We start from the raw sequence: 21581 nt of genomic DNA on the forward strand, positions 1-21581 counted from the left end.
GGTGCGGTGTTAAACAAGAAAGCTAACGATCGTCTTTTCCGGACTCCTTGCCATGTTCTTTTCAAAAAGCTAAGTCTGTTGACAAATGCTGTGACCTCTTGGCCCAACCATTCACCACAACGCCAGTGACCTTGGCTAGTCTGGTATATGAGTGGTGGAACAGCAAGCCTTAATTCTGTGGCAGGCCATTTTGGTTTTTTTTGGCATAAAATCAGACTCTGGCGGCCGCCTGAAGCCAGCACCCAATGTGTGGCACAAATTAGAATTTCACTTCTTACCCAACCAGCATGTAGGTGGGGCCCTAATGCAAGAGCCTATATGTTGTTTTTGTTAACAGTGGTTTTTGAACTCTGCGATGGGTGTCACCCAGTCTCTTATTGTTTTGTCATGATCACAAATTTTCACTAAGATGAGTAAGGTCTGCAATTCTCTAGCAGTTTTCTTAGACTCCTTTGTGACCTCCTGGGTAAGTCGTTGCTATGTGCCCTTTTGGGGTAATTTTTGTTGGCCAGCTGTTGACCACTTTTGTTTTCTCCTTTCATGGGTAATGGGTTTCACTGTGGGCTGTGAGAGTCCTAAAGCTTTCGGAATGGCTTTGTAACCCTTTCAAGACTGGTATGTCAATTACTTGAATATCTATGGATTGCAACATGTTTTTTTCCAATCGTTTGGATGACTTCACTTTGTCAGTTTGTATTGAAGTAATTTCTTGATTGAGCTGGTTTGGAGGAACCTGTCTGAGCTTTGTCCTATAATATTTTAGTGATGACCTTAAACTTTCAATTTGGGAAAGTATTTTAAAAACTACAAACAACCATTCACGCGCACATTCACACCTTGGGACAATTTGGAGTTGTCAATCAGCTTGCCGCAGGAAACCGGAGTACCCGGAGAAAACCCACACGAGCCCGGGGGAGAACATGCAAGCTCCATACAAGGAGGCCGGACCGGGTCTTGAACTCACCGCCTTTGCACTGTGAAGCTGGCGTGCTAACCACTCGACTCCCGGACCACCACTATTAAATTCATTCATTCATTCATTCATTCATTCATTCATTCATTTTAGAAATGTGTTTCCAGAATCTCTTAGCCACTTTGATGAAACAATACAATACATATTGATTTATATATCGTTTTAACAACAGCTGAAGCGGTAACAAAGTGCTTAAAATGGGCAGCTATCATACACAGGTACAAAGTAGTCACAAAGATAGTATTAAGCACCTGGGAGGCAGGACAGGAGCGTCGCCACAAACACTGGTGCGTTTTCCGCCATTTGAACTCTTTCTTGAGCTTCTGACACCAGCTATCTTGGACCAATCGCAAATATTTTAGAGAGAAGAAAGAATACCAGGCATACTTGCCACCTTTGCCTTTCACAAAGAAGGTAGTGACACAACCATGTGATGTATATAAAATTATCTAGATAGTAAAAATTACTTTGAACACAACGGGCTTTGTGAAAACGTCTTTGCCTCTGTTGGTGATAAAGGTTTTAATATTGATGATGATATTGACTAAATGGAAATATTTTCATCTTTTGATCATGTTTGTTGGTTCAAGTCTGTCTCCGATAGCTTCAGGGGAGTTGACACCTGCCTCAAATTTTTTTTGGGAAATGAGAGAGAATTTCCTGTTGGAACATGTAAATCTTCCTGGAACGTGTTCATTATGTCTGGCTGCCTCTTTATATGCGTCCCCCTCCACCCGTTTTAAAGTTACACTCCCCACTCCTTTGGCTGTGCTGTAATAAACAGAAGTGTTGTAAACTTGAATGAATAACTCCCAACCTCAATATCCACCGTCTCTGTCTGCTTTTGGCATCCTAATGCGATGTTTCCGCCAGAGAGTACAGTTATGTTTGCTTTTATGCGGAACCTTTCGGAACAGGCATGCGTTTTCGGCCTTGAGGAATAGTGGCTTAATTAAAGTCAACTCACAACCGGACTAACATTGTCTTTCGACACATGACGTCAAACAATGTACATTCAGCCAATGAAATGATATAGATTAACTCATTTACTGCCATTCACAAATTTAGTCGTGAATTTAAAATATGACGTAGAGCGACATCCTCGAATTTGTTCGGGTTTTGTTTTTTCATGCTTGAGTGCCAATAAAGCGCTGATCATTTCGTGCGATAGGCTGGCAACCAATTCAGGGTGTCCTCCGCCTCGTGAGGAATAAGCGGTATGGAAAATGGATGGATGGATGAAACCTGCAGCATCAAAGTTTTTTTTCTTTCTTTTTTGTGCTTTTAGTTTGCATTTTATGCTTAGGAGGTACATACTTCAATAGGTTTTTCTGAAAAGAGGAATGTGACAAAAAGATGCCCACCTTGAATTGGGCTCCGATACACACATTTATCTCACCCATTTTTTTTGCAATGTGAAATTCCTGACTATGCTTCTCACAGCCCACCCCTAGTGTTCAAATTGATGATGACACTGTGAGCAGTTCCAACCGGTTCTACCAAAACACTGAACACTGAGCACACACAGCTAATGTTGTGGTGGGGTGAACATTGTGTCATACATTCTGAAAATAAAACTTGAGGTATGGGCTTTAAAGTAGGTGTGAAGCTGAGGAGGATCAGCTCTATTGAAAACAAAAAGACCTCTGCAAACTTTGTCATCTCCCAACAGCTCTAAATGGCTGGTGGGTAGTCGGGCATTATGTAAATTTGCTTGCACAGAGAGGTTTATTGTGGTTGGCACAAGCGGCATCTGCACAAACTGGCACTGTACAAGTCTGGCTTTGGCATGAGGCCACCAGGCCAGTGTTCAAACTGAGCCCGTTGAATGTGACATTGCAAAGAGCATGTACTGCAAGCGTACACTCTTCTGCTTCACCCGTGCCGTGATTCCATCTGGGCGGTCACAACGGAGTAGGCGAGATAGCAGAGGGGGTCCAGTGCCTTGATAGTGCGGTGATGGGCTTTGAGCAGATTCTCCAGAGAGGGTAGGAGGGATGGGGGTGCATTGTTAGCCTCAGGTGTTACACTGTAGCTTGTGGATTGGGGTAAAAGATAATTAACTCATTTGCTGCCAGATGTGCAAAAAGTGTCCACTCTAGTGCATGGGATTTTGTCATTGTCACTGGAATTCCAGGACCCACAGACTATTGAGTTTTAGGACTTCATAAACATTCAGTACAGCGTTAAAAACCTTAGACTCCTTTGGTTCATCAGAAAAAGAAGTTAATTCCCAAATTATATGGGTCTGGAGTTATATGAGCTTGAAATGAAGGAAGCTGTCCAAAATACAATTCAATACGTACGTACATTGGTTTATATAGCGCTTTCACAACAGCTGAAGATGGGACAAAAAGCGCTAATATGGGAAAAAGGAAAATGCAGCCTCCTTGCGGAAGTGGAAAAAACATCGCCAGAGGTCTGGCCAAGAGCTTTATCGGCACCCAAGCAAAAAAAAATCCCCCATTTCGGAAATGGCACTCTATGTCATATTTTCAATCCCGAATTAATTTGTGAATGGTAGTGAATTAGTTCATTTGTGCTTTAATGAAAAAAATGCATATATTCGCATACAATGAAAAAAACAATGTGAAGTATTGCATTTTAATCCAATATAATTTTTTGGCTGCAGCAAAAGCAACCATTTAAAAAGTTTGAAGGGTTATTATAAAAACACAAATTGCATTTGTTATTGCTGTAGTTCTATCCAAAGAGCCTAAAAAAATTGTTTAAATGTACCAGGAGCACAGAAACGTGGCCACCCCTGCTGTGGTCGCTCATTTTCAGCTCCTCTGTTAATTTTTTTAATGGATCTGCTCACTGTGGAGGACAGAAAAGAAGGCAAAGAATGGAGTGTCAAGAGACTGTCACCTGTGCAGCCACCCACCCACTCGCCTGCTCTTCCTTAGAGAGCAAATAGTCCCCTCCCCTTCCTGTAACCCCCATCTGCGTTTCAAGTGAGTCGCTTTCCCTCTTGAACAGAGCTTACAGGCCTATTAACATTTGAGTTGCCGCATAGCCGGGACGCATGTGACTAGCAAATTAACAATGTTGTCGTTTTCAATACATGGTGGCAATGGGTAATTCCGTATGTCCACCAATACGCTTGTTTGCTGAATTTCATATTTTTGGATTAGGTTTGGGGCGGCCCGGTATTCAAGTGGTTAGTACGCTGTCGTCATAGTGTGGCGGTTTTGAGTTCATGACCCGGTCTGCCCCTTCTGTGTCGGGTTTGCATGTTCTCCCTGCCCCGCAGTGGTTTTTCTCCGGGTCCTCCGGTTTCCAGCCCCATTCCAAAAGCAGGTATGGCAGCCTGATTGAACACTAAATCCGTGGTCCCCAACCTTTTTTGCGCCACGGACCGGTTTAATGTCAGACAATATTTTCACGGACAGGCGGATGAATACAACAAAATAAAATGATACGACAGGCAAGGAAACTGTTTTTTTTTCTTTCTTTTAAATATAATAATAAACGTGAATCCATTGTGTATTTTTATACAACTTTATTAGCAGAGTCCTGGAAACATCGCGCCAACAACATCGTCTCTGCCCCTTAACGCTCTATGGTCACCATGGTAATGTTTAAAGGACAACCGACGTCTCTCGACAAGTTGTGTCCATAGTTTGTAAAATGGCTTCAAATTACTTCTACTGAGCGTATTTTACAAAGATTCCACCGCATATAGCTATATTTTACTTTTTAAGACTCGCGCTGAATATTCCGGAAGTCTTGTTTTTGTGGGTTGTGGATCCATTCCTTTGCAGTTGTGGGTCTTTTGTGGCTGGGAAGTACCACTTGAACTCTTTTAAAAGCAAAGACAGGTGCTCGTGCATCAGCTGAGGGAATCAAGGCTCGGACTTAGTCTCTTCCAAAAACCCCGCCAATGTTTGAAACATGTCAAAAACACTGCTATTCGCGCGCCGTCCCCACAAATCTAGTTTGGCTTTAAATGCAGCTACTTTATCAGCCAATTTGAAGACAGTTGTCGTTTTCCCCTGAAGTCACAGATTGAGTTTTACGTCGGATGTAATCTGGTAATTTTTCATTTTTCAAAATAAAACATAGTTCGGACTCAGATAATAAATAAAATGGAAATTATGGAAATTATTTATTCTCTATGCGCGGCCCAGTACCAAATGACCCACGGACCGGTACCGGTCAGCGATCCGAGGGTTGGGGACCTCTGCTCTAAATGGTCCCTAGTTGTGAGTTACTTTTTATCCATCCATCCAGTATAAATTTGTTTCTCGATAATAGTTAGCCATATGCCTGCTGTGTTTCCCCGCCTACTCATTAATTTACCTATTTGCATATTTTTTGGGTCCTGTGACATTATTTGCTGTTAAACTTGCCTATTTGCTGTTTTTGTGCTCTTTGTGATATGTTCCATGCTGCCACCAGATGGTAGTAAAGTTGTTTGAGTAACAGCTTAAGCTCCATCTAGTGGCCTTGTGATGCCTAAAGAACCAAAGGTTGTGTTAGGAAATTTCCAAATTCTGCTTCGAATATGATTGTGGTGGAATTGTTTATGCTTTGCGACCTGTGGCACTCTCAATGTGTGCACTAGGCAGGATGCTCTAACGGCTGACATGTGTTATCAGAGGGTACATTTGTGCTAGGACAAAACTTGGAGTCACAGCTGTCAGTAAGAATGCCAACCCAGTCCAAGTCTGAACTACAAAGCACAACCCAGTAGTTGAATCTGCCGCCCGCTGTAGCTCCTGTTGCAGTTACATACATTTCTGACCGCGCACATCCTCATAACAGTGGTCGTCTTTCACATAGTGTCTTTCCTTTTACATTTAGACAGAAAACACTTTAGGTTTGCTTTGCTGTCACATTTTGTTAAATATGGAATGTTTGGATGTTTTCACAATTTTAGTATCAAGCTGATCACTGTGAGTCTGGGACTTTAGGAATCCTAAATAACCTATATTGATTATTTATTTATTTATTTATTATTGTTATGTATAAATAGAATGTCACATGATCAACCCCAGCATACAGGTGGGCTGTGCTTAATCGGTAGCTGAGCACTTAAGCACTGTGAGGTCATTTTCAATAGACAGGATGTGGCAAAATGGCCTCCCCCAGAGATGGATAAAAAACTGTGGATTATGTTGCTTGATTCATATACAGTAAAGTCTGGTTATATCGATATCGGATATATCGATAGTCCCGGTTATATCGATACTATTTCTATGCACGCACGGAGAAAATTACATGCAAACAGGGTCGGATATATCGATAGTCCCGGTTATATCGATATTTTTTCGGACTCCCTTGAATATCGATATAACGAGACTTTACTGTATCTCAAAGGCAGAATGATTCAAAATGTTGTGTTTAGACTAGTAGATGCGCATAGAGCAGATACTGGAAAGGAACATTTCGATGTGACTTAGACTTTAAACCATACTGTATTGTCTGGTTTTGTTGTAGTTTGTTTATTTATGTATTTATTTTTTGGATGACATAAAGTTCATTCGAACTAGATACTGTATAATTGGCTCACTTGCATTGGGAATTGTAACTTGCACCAAAGCACTGGTAATCAAAGCTTGTTTTCTATTGGAAAGCATACAGAGACAATTTCTCACCCTTTCAAACTTCTCTTACAAAGAGGCTTGAAATCTATCAAGACGGAGTGTTGACAGAGAAATGGAAGTCTTTGTTTAAAAATAAGACGGCATTCCAGTTAGTCTCAAGTACTTTTATTGACTTTTCAGCATTCATCAAACACCAACATTTATTATTCAAACTCGGATGCTGTTCTGGCTAACATGACAATCAATGGCTGTTTTGTTCATAGCTACCAGTCCACTGCACTTACCACATGACTTGCGTTTGAGCCACCCATAACAGAGATTTAAATCCTCACTGTCTGTGGCTATAGCTAGACCGTGTCTCTGTATTGTACTGTACCTGGCTTTGGGCCAGCCATGTGTCATTCCTGGTGCCATGAGCCAGCTTTTGCACATGTTCGTCTGCGATGGGAGGGAGCTGTGTCAAGGCCAGTGCCTCAAGTCTCCCAAATTGTTTTCCTAATGTTTCCTGAAATAAATCAGCACATCATTGGCTGTATCCTACGGGAAAAAAAGGCCAAAAAATGATGAAGGAAGTTAATCCAGTACTGCAAGGGTTAAGTTGTGAAAGTTAATGTAATAACTGCTAGCACCATCTGCTGGCCTACTTCCTTTAGAAAGGGAGGGAGGTGAGCAAGAGCGGGGTGAGAGAGAGAGAGAGAGAGAGAGAGAGAGAGAGAGAGAGAGAGAGAGAGAGAGAGAGAGAGAGAGAGAGAGAGAGAGAGAGAGAGAGAGAGAGAGAGAGAGAGAGAGAGAGAGAGAGAGAGAGAGAGAGAGAGAGAGAGAGAGAGAGAGAGAGAGAGAGAGAGAGAGAGAGAGAGAATACGAGCCTAGGTTTTAACGACATCTCTAATATTCATGCTGATGCATTTTGCTGCTTTGTGCTTTCATTTTCCTGCCGGAGCTTGCCGTGTGCGGGCCACAGCCGACGCGGAGGCGCACAGAAAAATAATTAGCAAAAAAAAGCTCTTCTAAGAAGGAGTTCACCTACCTTATCCCAGGATGAAGAGGAAAAGAGGGAACGAGGAATCAATGACCCGGCGGTAGGGAAACTCTGAGAGGTGAGAGAAAGGGGCAGCCAGCGCTTCTTGGACTGCCACGCACCTCCTCTGCCTCGGCTCCCTCATCACCCCGTGAAGAGACCAACGTGGGTGAGGGAGGGAGTAAAGAGGGAAAGCGGAGGGGTGAGAGAGCTCCCATGCAGTCCTCTTGAGCCCTGCCCGCTGGGGGAGGAGGAGGAGACAAGCCACTCCGGCGTTCACGCACCGCCTGAGGAAGAAGACGAGTGGACTGCCGACGCCGTCGCCGGAGGAGGAGGTGGTGGAGGAGGGCAGGCAAACCAGTGGGGAGGGGGAAGGGGAAGGGGGAGGGGGTGTCAGACACTCACCAGTCCAGGAAGGAGACTGGAAAAAGTGTATTTATTCCGGAGAAGGATCGTCGGCGAGAAAACCCGGCGAAAGGGCAAAGGGGCTTTTGTTCGCCGGTCACACAGAAAGAGAGAGAGATTGAGAGATTGAGAGGGGGCGAGCAAGTGAGGGAGGGAGTTTGTAGGGGGGAGGTAAAGAGGAAGAGAAAAAAATGTCTACAGTGAAGAGGCCAAGAGGAAGGGTAAGTGAGCTCTGGGAGGGAGGGGTTGGCGTGAGGGGAGGGGCGGAGCCGGCAGGAACTGAACAACCTACTCGACTCATGCTGCACTGCCGCCATCTTGAACTCATTGCTGCCTTTTTTTTCTCTTCCCCTTCCTCACCCTCCCTTCCCTTTCCCTGCCATATTCTCATGCTTTGCTCATATAGGACCAATGACAATACATTTTTCTCTACCCCTTCTCCGCCCTAAACTGCTCGCCAAAATGTCTTCCTCATTTAATTCACGTGTTTGCTTCACCGGCGTGATGTAGCCACCCCACATCTGTCTCGCTACCTGTTTTACATTTCTACGGGGTAATCATAGCCTCCAGTACCTGAAACCTGTAATTTCAGTTATATATAGATCCATAGTTACAAACAGCACCGGTTTTTTTTTGCTTTTGCTGCATTTTACACATACTGTATGCGCTCACACACGGCCGTTTGTTTTTATATCTCAACCCCACTCACTCTGTGCTCTGGTGTTCTTCCACTCCGAGGCATTACTTTCAGCCCTTCCCCCCTTCTAACCATTCAATGAGAACATTCCAGCGTGATCCGGTAAAAATTCGACCTAATGGTCTCGGCGGCGTTGCACACGTGACTGGTCATAATGCAGCCTTTGTGTGTGCTTGTTTTTGTTGGCCTGTCTCCAGTGCACGTAGGTACACATGTTGCTGGTAAAGTTGTAGCAGGGGGTAGTTTTCGCAACAACCTAGTCAAACGGGACGGGCGTTTTTCTGGTTTAAGTGTCACGTACAGACCTGCTACGGCGACATGTAAAGGGCTTAACCGGCAACATAACCTGATTTTGTCAGTGCACGCAAACATCTTGTCGTTGTAATAATAAAGCCATAAATTCCGTATTTTTTTAGATGGAAAACATTTCTCGGACATATAAAACAATGTCAAAAACAGTGAGCACAGCGCCGAGTGAGTGTGCTTTCAGCCATGTGACAATGTGTTAATTTTTAACAGCTTCTAATATCACAAAGTCTTCTATTTGCTTTGCAGAAGAACACATTTTCAGTGCTTCAATATGTTTCGGATATCCAAAACATTTCACTGTTATCATCTCAATCCACAATCCCCAAAAATGCTTTTTAATTCTTATTTGAAAAAAATATATACCGTATATATATTTTAGTGTATGAATCGCTGTAAAGTACGATAAAGCAATTGAAGCAATGCTTGAAGATGACAGAAGTGATACTGTTTGGTCCCAGTGTCCCATGTACTGTACATCTCATCCTATAGACTTGGGTCCCCTGGCTCCTTATCTAAAGTCAACAGTCTTAAACTTGGGTCTTAAACTGGTCAGTGACTTGAAACTTGCCCGACATATCGGTGCTGTTGTCAAATCCAGCTTCTTCCATCTTCGGCAGCTGGCGAAAATAAAACTTTTCTGATGAGCACCATGAAGTAGTAATTCATTCCTTTGTCACATCTCGGCTTGATGACTGTAATGTACTTTACTTTGGAGTCAGCCAATCTTTCATGAAGCGTCTCCAGCTGGTCCAGAATGCTGCTGCTCGGCTCTTGACTGGTACTCGTAAGAGGGAGCAATTTAGGGTAAAAATGTGCACTATATACACTAGAGTATACTTCGCAATGTCAACTTTGTTTTGACTACTTTTTCATCAGGTTCGTACAAGGTGTAACTGGCCTATTGACCAAATTTAGTCAGGACAACGTATGTTTCCTTGCTTACTCGAGAAAATGGGTGAATGGCTGATTTTTGTTGCTCCTGAGTCACAAAGGAGTACAGTATAAATACCTTCTAAATTTGTCTTTAGTTTGCCGATGTGGAGTGGAAGAATAACAGAACTCATACATGGCCACTGGTCATGGCAGGTTGCCCTTTTGTGGATCTATCCTCTATGTCGTGACATTGTCACACAATCCATCATTTACATACGATCATGTATCGCCTGGCTATGATTATTTACGGCCTCAAAGCCCAATGCTACACTTAATTAGTCTACCTTTCTTCCCAGTCTGACTTCAATCTAGCTGACTTTTCACGTGGCACACGCTTTCAAGGTTCCTCCCCGTCCGTCTGCTCTAGATTAATTGGAGTAATGTTGGCTTTTCTCAAGCTGAAGGTCTTCCAGGGGCCATTTGAGCAAAAGAATTTAAGACTGTTTGGGGTGTTTGTTTATCTGAATGAATGGTTGGACTGTAGCTCTGTTTAATGGTATGTTCAACTGAAGATCATAAGTTTGATAACATTCTTCCTGCAAGATTGTATGTTTTCTGAACTACTGCCATGGATGTAAAATTAATGCTCAGAAACATCAAATATTAAACCTACATAGTTAATGATAATGAGAATTTGAAAATCCAGGCTTTGGGAAAAAGCATGGAAACTAGTAGTTGGTATATGTGTGTGTGTGTGTGTGTGTGTGTATATATATATATATATATATATATATATATATATATATATATATATATATATATATATATATATATATATATATATATATATATATATATATATATATATATATATATATATATATATATATATATATATATATATGTGTGTGTGTGTGTGTGTGTGTGTGTGTGTGTATATATATATATATATATATATATATATAGGGCCAGAGCTACCAGCAAATTTTAGTTAGCTGACGAAACCTCTTGGATAAGAAGCGAAACGTCCGACACCTTTAAAGAAGCCATATTACAAAGAATACTAAAGTATCTTCCGTGACTTCTGTTGGCCGGTTTGCGATGGGCACAGCCCCACTTACCCTTGAAACCTGTGGACTGAAATAAGGAAAATGTTCAATCTTCGCCTTCTGAAATTCATGAATGACAGTTTAAAAATAGGGTGATCCTGTGATTGCGTGTCAGCGAATGTTTCAGCGGCATACTTGTGAGCTGCAGGACATTTTGGAAATGGAGACATTAACTTTGGCTGATTTCTTTTTCCTATTTTGTTTATTTAAAGCCTCGAAAGAACACCAATGGTCCTGCGAGCCACGTTCGGGCCCTCAGTCCCGTGATGAAGAGCAGCTCATCGTCCTCCTCCTCTTCTTCATCGTCATCGTCCTCCTCATCGTCATCCTCCTCCTCGTCCTCGTCTAGCTCACCCTCGGAAAAGAGGACGCCGCGGCGGACGCACAACCAGCTGGATGTGACGCCTTTGGACAAACAGGAAAAGGCCAATCGGATCATATCGGAGGCGATTGCTAAAGCCCGACAGCGCGGCGAGAAGAACATCCCGAGGATCATGAGCCCCGGAAGCTTCCCTGGCTCGTCTTCTCAGCACAAGCGGCGCCAGGAGCATAAAGGAAATGGGAAAGCGCGGTCCAAATTTAAAGCCTCGAGGAAGGCCTGCATCGTCCCTTCTTCCACATCCAAGCAGAAACCCAAGATCGGGTATGTGCTCCTCATCTTTTACTTCCGTGTCTCTCTAGTCAGGTTGCAAAATCTTCTTTTTAGCTGCTGTTGTCAAGTTCGAAAGTTAAAACCATCACCATGACATAGCTTTGTGCGAGTGAGTGTGTGTTTGCGTGGTATGCAACGAAAAATGATTGGTCCAAAGTCAGCCTCTTCTATAATCTCTGGTTTCAAGTTTAGAAATTAGAATTACACATTTAATTAGATGCCTAAAATGGGCCCAAGGAAGCATTATTTTTCAGATCTTCAGTAGATGTAGATCAGTCTACATTCAATGCCTGCAGATACTCTCGCTGTAATACACAGTTTCTTTAGCTGGTATGTAGTGGTGACGGTTATGTCAATTTTGGACTTATCTGGTCCTCAAATGGATTTTGTAAAAGCTTCAGAGTGATCCAGATACTCTCTGGGCGAGGGATTCTTTGGAAACACCCTATCATTTTTTTCGTAATGTTTGGGTAGGCTTTTACCCGAATTATCATTTTTCTTCATGGCTCTGGCTGATATTTGAGAAGGTCGACCACTTCTCAGGGTTGTAGAGATTCTCTTTCCATTTATGTACAATCCGCCTCACGGTGGAACGATGAATCTTGATTTTTTTAGGTAACTTTCAAGCTTTCCCCAGACGAATGTCTTGACATGACCTTCTTCCTGAGGTCCTTTGAGATTCCGCTTCCTCTTGGGATGACTGAACTGTCTGGGGAAGACTAAAATGATTTGGTTTCATCGATGTTTAATTCAGTGATCCAGAATTTCTTTGGCTAAACTTCTCTCATTTCATTGATCCATTTCCATGGTTAATTTAACCCATTTGTTCCACCTGATTCTACTTCACTGCTTGTTTGTAACATTGCAGTTTAGGCTTCGCTTACTTTACACACATTACCCAACGACTCTTTGTTTAATGCCATTCACAAATTTATTCGGGAATTGAAAATATGACGTGGAGCGCCATTCCCGAATTTGTTTTGTTTTTTCTTGCGGGGGTGCTGATAAAGCGGTGGTAAGACCTGTGTTTTTTTGGGGGGCAGAATTTCCCTTTTTCCCCCGTTAGCGCTTTGTTCCAGCTTCAGCTGTTGCTAAAGCGCACTATAAACCATAAAGTATGTATTGCGTTGTATTTTGGACAGTCGCCCTCATTTAAATCTCATATAACAACAGGCCCATATAATTTAGGAATTAACTTTTTATTTCTGATGAAAGAAGAGAGTCTAAGGTTTCTTATGCTGCTTTGACTGTTTATGTAGTCTTAAAACTCAATATTTTGTGGGTCCTGAAATTCGAGTGACAGTGACAAAAACACTGGCGCTGGAGTAGACTAGTGGAGTAATGACTATGTTCATATCACAGATCAAATTCACAGCAATGAATACAAATGGCAGTGGTAGTTTTTTTTTGCTAAAAGGTAGCTCAATGCCGATAGATCGAACACAAACCTTCCCATTAATAATGGTACAGCTTGTACCATATACGGAGATTTACATTTGAGATGAGATTTTTTGCAGGTGCTCTTCCAGAGATGGTTTACGGCAGCTCAAAGTTCAGACTTTTATGGCGTGCCGTGACAATAAACTGGGAACGGGCTATCAGAAACGAGAAAGGTGCAAACAAAAGCCGCATTCACAAGTGACACAGCTCCGGCTTGCAGATACAAGTGTCATTCGCCTTCCCATTTCACCATAGCACAGTTATGGAGGTGCTGTCCACAGCCAGTGGTGATGTTCAGGCTGAGGCAGCACGTGAATGAATGAATGTGGTAATGATGCCAAATTTTCTCCTAGCACAAGCAATTTATGTCGCGCCCGCTTGGGTTGATTACTCAAAGCGTGAATGCATTTCAAGGGTCATCGAGTTTCATCTTGATCGCCCGCATACTAATTTGGTGGCACCACTGGAGCAACGTTTTCTTTGAAATTTCAACACAAGCATCGTTCGAAAAATATCGCAAGATGAGATGAGGCTTTACTGCTTTCCCTCCAACAACAACCTGCACTGGAGTCGACGAACAGACTTTTTAATGAAATGCATACCCAATGGGTCTAATATCTCTCTTTCAAAAGATATCACCATGAGCTGTCCTTGTTGCAGGGTAATGAGCTGCGTAACCTATTTTTTTTCTGTCAGTGTAACCATCCATGGCCTACATTAGGAAAGAATACAGCCTCCGAATGGAGCTCTCTGTTCCAGGGCAACTTGTGTAACAGTCATTATTACATCATAGGATTGTACCCATTTTTTTCCTTTTCTGTTTTAAGAATAATCAGAAAACCTTAATACATTTAATTTATAAGCGCCTTTCCAAACTGTCAAGGTCACTTTACAGTCTCAGGATAAGTTTTGCAGTGGGTGAGCAGCGGCAGCCACACGTGCCAGCGTTCACTCGACCCGGAATTAACTCAAATAGATAGAAACTGGCTAGCTAGCTAAAATATTACTCATACTACTACTACTACTACTACTACTACTACTACTAATAATAATAATAATACATTTCATTTATAAGTGCCTTTCAAAACTCAAGGTCACTTTACAGTCATGGGATGAGTTAGATAGCGAGCTTGATAGCTAGCTCGCGAGATAGCTATATAGCTATTAGATAGCTAGCTTGACAGCTATATAGCTAATAGATAGCAAATAAATAAATATAGAGGCAAATAAATCAATTCATATGTGCTTGACAATGCGGATGAAACACAAAAGGTGCCTTTTTTCCCCTCAAGCAAAGCTGGTCTTGCGAAGAACCACTGGATGTCAAAAGATGAAAGCTGGCCTCCATTGTCGTCTTTTTCTTTCTTTAATTTATTTTTATTCGTATCGCAATGGATACATTTACAATTTACAATAGCAAAGTGATGAAACAGAGAAAGTAGAAAAAAAAACGTGTAGAAGCTGCTGTAAAGACCACTACCCTCGTGGAGCCATCTTGAAATCATAGTCACATAATGACAAAATTATACAAAATAACATAACATGTACGATACAGACACTCATTCAATCTTGACCACTTTTCAGCATACTCTTCGTTTAAAGCAGCTGTTGATAAAAAAGGAGAGGATGAAGTGTCCTTCCACCAGTGGATCAGGGATGTCATGCTAAAAATGTGCACACGTCAGCTATGAGCTCAGTTATGAAAGCAAACAAGAAGCTGCATTTGTAGGAAGCGAGACCCTGTGTTGTGGTGACTTAAGCCATCGTGATGGTCTGGTTAAAATTTTATCGACTCGTGAATGCCTCACGCTGTGAGCTGATGGCAAGTTCAGATGTACAAGTTCCTGGTGGGAGTGTGTGAAATGTTGCATTCATGGCACACAGACTTTGTGTTGCTGATTGGTAACACACGCAACTGACTTACCTGGTAAAATCTGAACACTTAAAGTGTCCCTGCTTGGAAACAGCGCATTACACAGCAACCATTTTGTTGCCGGTTGATTTGAGAAGAGCTGCAATCGCATGTGAGATTTAATTTCAGATTTGCTTTGGATATGAGTCATTTGTGTTGAAATAAGACAACGGAAGGAAAGGCGCTTGAAGCATAATACATTTTCTAATGTTTTCTGAAAAGGTTAAGGTCTTGTTGTCGTTGCGAATGCTTTGAAGCTTTGATTGAGGGACGGCATCATGCTTGCCCGTCAAGACTCACTGCTCTTCCAGTTGGCTATCGGTAATGAAGAAAGCCGGCAAGAATCATGACAAGCAGCCCTTGAGGCAGAGTCCTGCTCATTGGCACGCGCCATCCAGGCTAGCCCCATAATGTATTAAAGGTTTTCAATGGAGGGTGTGCTCTGCCTCCCCTCCAGCTGGCAGCATCGGCCACTCTTGATAATTACGAAGGTCGCATGCGCTCACACTTGGCATTTCAAATGTTTTTCTTATCACAACCTTAATTCATTCACTGCTATGCTTGTGCAAAAATGTGTCCACTGCAGTGCCAGGGTTTTTGTCATTGTCACTCGAATTCCAGGACCCACAGAATATTGAGTTTTGGGACTACATAAACATTCAATGCAGCGTAAGAAACCCTAGACTCTCTTATTTCATCAGAAAAAAACAGTTAATTCCTAAATTAAATGGGTCTATAGTTATATGAGCTTTAAATGAGGGCGGCTATCCAAAATACAATGAAATATATTCATATTGATTTCTATAGCGATTTAACAACAGCTGACGCTGGAACAAAGCGCTAACATTGAAAAAAAAGGGAAATGCTGCCCCCTCGTGTAAGGGAAAAAACATTGCCAGAGGTCTGACCGCTGCTTCATCGAGACCCCTGCAAGAAAAACCAAAAACCGAAAAAAATTGGGAATGAGTTATATGTGCTTGAAATGAGGGAAACTGTCCAAAATAATTATAATAATGATAATCATGACAATCATGATAATAATGATCTTCTTCTTTTCCTTCCGGCTTTTCCCTTCAAGGGGTCGCCACAGCAAATCAATGTCCTCTATCTTTAGAGGTTTGATCCGCATGTTTGTCTTGGCCAAGCTTTTACGTCGGATGCCCTTCCTGACACAATCCTCTGTATTTATCCGGGCTTGGGACCGGCACAATAAGACTTATGTCCCTTTGTGGCTACAGAACAAGCAACTCACTCAGTAAAAGGCTCCCAAACACAAAATGGTCATCGGCACAGCAACGTTCAAAAAAGCAAAAACTATACTCACCATTTGATGACAATGATAATAATGATAATAATTCACATGCATATTGGTTTATATAGCGCTTAAACAACAGCTGAAGCTGGAACAAAGCGCTAACATGAAAAAAAAGGGAAATGCTGCCCCCTTGTGGAAGGGAAAACATTCCAGGAGGCCGTGGCCAGGGTTTTATCGGCATCCAAACAAGAGAAAAAAAAAAAAACAAAACCGAACAAATTCGGGAATTGCACTCGACGTCACATTTTGAATTGCCGAATAAATTTGTGAATGGCAGTGTAGATTGCATGCCACTTCCATGATAACATATTTATGTATGTATTTATTTATTTTTTTAAAGAAATGCCAAATCAGTTTTAATCTAACAAAGATTTCATGATTTACTCAAGACCACAATCTATTTATTTTGCGGCCATCGCCATCTCTGCTCTCTGCAGGCTGGAACTTGATTTTTCATGCACCCAACCGGCTGTAAAATAACTGCGTATAATTAGCAGATGAGAGCATTGTGCTCCCGCCTCTCTCCTTAATGTTATTATACTCCCACCCCCATCTCACCCCTCCCCGGATTATAAATATGCTTCTTCCATCATTCTCGGAGCCGTTGAAATGTTTCCTGAGTGCCGGTCTGTTTCCCTAATATGCTGATCCTTCAAAGCGCTCAGAGTAGTGGGAAAAAACACAAAATGGTGCATGTGAGTTCAATTACGTGATAGAAAATGGAGGTTCAAATATATCTTATATTCCACAGCATAGTGTACCACAGTATTGCTACCTCATCTTCCTGCACGGATGAATCTAACTCTGCTCCGGTAAATCAAATGCTTAAAAAATATTTTCTCTTATAATTCTTTGCAGGGTGTGTGCACGGCTGGGGTTTTTTTTTTTTTTTTTCATATTTGCGTGCATGTGACAGAGCGCCGTATCCATTTTTCATCTTGAAAGGCGGAGCCAACCTTATTGTTGTATGACAAAACAATGCATGGCTGTTTTTCTTGCTGTTTGAAGCGCTGTACGTTTGGCTTCTGTGGCTTCAAGACCTGCTTAATCAGTTCCATACGAATGATAATTCTTTATAATAAGCCTTTTAACAGCCTCTTGGAATAGATTGACTATCTACACACCCAACAAAAATGATTTTCCAGATGAAAACTAAAAAAAACAAGACTTCCTAAATATTTAGCGTGAGTCTTAAAACATAAAATATAGCTATATGCGGTGGAATCTTTGTAAAATACGCTCAGTCGAAGTCATTTGAAGCGATTTTACAAATTATGGACACAACTTGTCTGGAGGCGTCGGTTGTCCTGTAAGTCAATTAATGAATTCATTTGTTACTTGCTGTCTCATCGACAGCGCCTTATTTCAATAGGAGAGTTGCCACAACAATGGTCTGTGTGGAACAATGTTCCGTAGCTGACATCATGTTGTCAAATAAACAATGCTCCTGCTGGTAGCCGCTATGTTGCACACTCCATTTTCCCTCCCTAGTTTTCAAGACACAATTACAAGTGTCCTTTGGTTTGTAAGGCTACGTACGGACATGCAGAGATTGGAAGCTTGAGAATTAGTCGTCACATGGCACAAAAAGGTACGCTCGGTTGCGGCCGTATATACTGTTTGACTATTTTGCAAATATTGACAGTGAATCCTCATTTATCACAAGAGATTCATTCACACACAATACAATACATATTGATGTATATGGCGCTTTAACAACAGTTGAAGCCATAACAAAGCGCTTAACATGTCTTAACTATCAGAGGCAGAAAAATAAAGCAGTCACAAAGATAAGTAGAATGATCATCGGGTAACTGAAAAATGGTCACATTAATACGTCTGTGTAAGCAGGCACTGTGTCGCATTTTACACAGGAAGTGATGTCACTGCCGGGACTGCAAAACTGGCTCTCATTGTCAAAGAAGTACAGATGACGGCTTGAGAAACCTTTTCATCGAAGGTCACGTTAATAGTATGGTTTTTCTTTCTTTTTTGGCTCAGTGACCATGCGATTGGGTTGCTGATGTCAAAATAGCTGAAAATATGTGACGGGGAGTCCATATAAAAAATTATTCATTCATTCCTTTATTCACTCACTCACTCACTCACTCACTCACTCACTCACTCACTCACTCACTCACTCACTAATATATTTATGTACAGTAAAGTCTCGTTATATCGATATCGGTTATATCGATAGTACTGCTTATTACGATACTATTTCTATGAACGCAAGGAGAAAATTTACATGCCGCGGGATCAGATATATCGATAGTCCGGTTATATCGATATTTTTTCCGACTCCCGAGAATATCGATGTAACGAGACTTTACTGTATTTATCTTTGATTATTCCAAATCGATGAAAATCATGTTTTATTCATTAAATTCAATTGCTTCTTTAGATTTCTGCTCTTTTTAATTTTGGGGTGTATTCACACATATGGTGGTCCTCTTTAATAGGATCAGGCTTTATTTCCCACAGTGGCCAGGCCTTTTATGCAGGTGTGATAATACACCAAAAAATTGACACACTTCCTGGAATGGTCTTGATTTACTCGATGCAAATCGCCGCAGTTGTAAATAAATAACATTGCCAATCTGCATATACAACAGGATAAATGAGCCTTTTGGGGATGAACGAGTCACCATAGCCAGACATCGTGGAGGAAAAAAATGAGCCCATAATGAATATCTGATCCTACGTTTTCTGTTTCGCCATGCAGCTTCCAGCATGTTGTTGGTCAGAGCATGCAGCGCTCACACTCTTACGGGTTACAGCCCGCATTCACAGATACAGTTCCAAAACATTGCACTGCAAAACTAACAGTGAATGAGCTACAGTCAAAAATGATTTTGCTGCTCCGATACCACAAATATGCAGAGCTGCTTTATACATGTCATCGTGTTTATTCTGCTGAGCCAGTGCCCGGCGGCAACACTCTTATTCCACCAGAAACATTTTGATGAGTCGGATTCTCTATGTTTGTGGGTGTCAAAGCTGGGAGGCTTTATATCACCCTGACATGGCACATTTCTCAAGGCTTGCTGTTCGGGGCTCAAAGCCAGGCAGGCACTGTGTTACAGCATTTTACACAGGAAGTGATGTCACAGCCGGGACTGCAAAACTGTGGCTCTCAAGGGCATGTTGCATGGCAACCATAACGTGTCATTGTCAGAAGGTTGTGAAATGTAATATCATGATGAGGGGGAAGGGAATGGAATGGAAGGGGAGGGCCTAACAGAAGGAGGAGGCAGCTCTTTATAGCAGTGCACCGCTGCACAAATAGGCTTTTCCCTCACACTTTCTAAAACCCGATAATACTTCCAGCGTCCACATTCAAGAGCCACTACAATCTGAGTGAATCCCACGACCCTGGTTTGCCAGCTGACGCTGCAAAATCCGATAAAAAAGTCACGGTGTTCCTGCCCGCTCTCCCTCAACTGTCTGAAGAATTTAGGTTTTGCTTTGTTTTTAAAAACAGCATTATCAAGCAACAAAAAGAACAGGCTCCTGTTTTTTTTCTGGTCTATCGGTCTTTTGTTTTAGTTGAAGTGCAGTCACACAGTGCAATTCACCCACAACGTCCACCCCCACCACTCACATATGCGCATGCACACTGACACACCAGACTGGGGGATGCTTGCTATTGCAATGTTACTCAAGCCTATTTATTTATTTATCTGCCCATCTGTCCGTTCATGTATTGATTTATGTATTTATGTATTTATTTGTTTCTTTAAATCTCATCCTGTGACTGTAAAGTGACCTTGAGAGTTTTGAAATGCGCTTATAAATGAAATGTATTATTATTATTTGTCTGTCTGTCTGTCTGTCTCTCTGTCTGTCTGTCTGTCGAGCAACCTAGCTCTCTGGCTAGCTATTTGTGTTTAGTTGATATATGTATTCATTATACAGTAAAGTCTCGTTATATCGATATTCAAGGGAGGCCGAAAAAATATCGATATAACCGGGACTATCGATATATCCGACCCTGTTTGCATGTAATTTTCTCCGTGCGTGCATAGAAATAGTATCGATATAACCGGGACTATCGATATATCCGATATCGATATAACGAGACTTTACTGTATTATTATTATTATATTATTATTAGTATTAGTAGTAGTCTTAGTAATAGTAGTAGTTGTAGCAGTAGTAGTATTCTTATTATTAGTAGTAGTGTATTTTTTTAACCTTTCACTTCTCCTGCTTTGTTCCCACTGTCCAATGATTATGTTACTGGCCATACTTAATCCTTATGCTCACTTTTGCCCCAAGAATCTTTGTATATACAGTGTGAGGATGCTAATGACCTCACATTCATGCAGCTCACTATACGACGCACATTCTGTATTTATTGTTGTGATGTGCTTAGCAGTGAGGGCAGAGACACACATATTTGCTGCCAAGTCTTTATTGTTCCTTGGTCATCAACGAAAGCCAGTTATGGGTGTCATCCTTAAGATTTCGTGACAAATTAATGAGAGAAGCTACCAGCAAGCGTGGGAATCCTTTTGTCTCCCCCTTACAGCCTCCCCCCCCACCTCCTTCCTCTTTCGAGGAAGTCTACAGACATTGCAGTTTTCCTTCTCAATGAGCCCTCTGGGACAACACTGCATCAACACCTTCATTTTTGCTTACCTATTCCCAGCCTCACTTAGTGGGATCTTTCTGCCATTTATGTCACACACATGGACATACAATTAGCAGATGGGCGAGGTGGCATACGAAGTCCAATATATTGCGACCTATATTTGCATTTTAATGCCTTGCGCTTATTTTTATTTTCTGCTTGGGTGGCCGTACTTACAGTATGTATAGTATGAAGACACCTAATTATGCAGTGACTCCATTTTTATACAAAACTCTCATGTATGCTTATCATGTTGCTAATGTGTGGGAAGTCCTAAGCAGTCATTCCTTCGGTGGCTACGCAGTACAAACTTGGGAATTTTCTACCGTACCCATGCGCAATTACCGTAAAAAAACGCCACGCAGAGCATCCGATAGATCTGTCTTCCCTGCGCAGAACAGCTCCGCATCGTTATTTAAATCCCCATGTGTTTTGTCTTGTATGCAAATCTAGCTGCTGTTAAAAGTTGAAACGCAAATCAATGAGGGTTTTTGTTGACGAGCAGGAAGTACGTGCTTAGATGTATGTTAGATGTATGTCAGCTGTCAAAGTTGAGGGAATGTATTAATCCATCAGCATTATGAAACCAGATTTTATTTTAATTATTAATTCAAATTTGACAGGATTGCCAGCAACACCCTTCTCTATCGTGTTTTCAATACATTTTCGTTTTTAACTTACAAGCGCTTT

The 21581-nt window shown here is 41.7% G+C and overlaps 1 protein-coding gene and 1 long non-coding RNA gene across 7 annotated transcripts in view; one reads left to right on the forward strand and one right to left on the reverse strand.

The window, feature by feature from the left end:
• The window catches only part of chd9 (chromodomain helicase DNA binding protein 9), a 76388-nt gene that overhangs the window by 13330 nt on the left and 41477 nt on the right, over positions 1-21581 (forward strand). For 5 of the 6 annotated variants that reach the window (XM_088992989.1, XM_088992990.1, XM_088992991.1 and 2 more), the window contains one exon: positions 11149-11579. In XM_088992989.1, coding sequence (XP_088849115.1) covers positions 11149-11579 — 431 coding nt within the window. Of the gene's footprint in view, positions 1-8021; positions 8170-11148; positions 11580-21581 lie in introns of those variants that run through there. The other variant, XM_088992992.1, reaches the window with a different exon arrangement.
• LOC148900923 (uncharacterized) lies at positions 6675-7942 on the reverse strand. The gene is made up of 2 exons (XR_016114547.1): positions 7553-7942; positions 6675-7062 (listed from the first exon to the last, which is right to left on the reverse strand). It is a non-coding gene; the product is annotated as an uncharacterized LOC148900923 (long non-coding RNA).

Source organism: Hippocampus bargibanti, linkage group LG03 (assembly GCF_051943395.1).
Source record: "Hippocampus bargibanti isolate YZ-2025 linkage group LG03, ASM5194339v1, whole genome shotgun sequence".
Classification (NCBI taxonomy): domain Eukaryota; kingdom Metazoa; phylum Chordata; class Actinopteri; order Syngnathiformes; family Syngnathidae; genus Hippocampus; species Hippocampus bargibanti.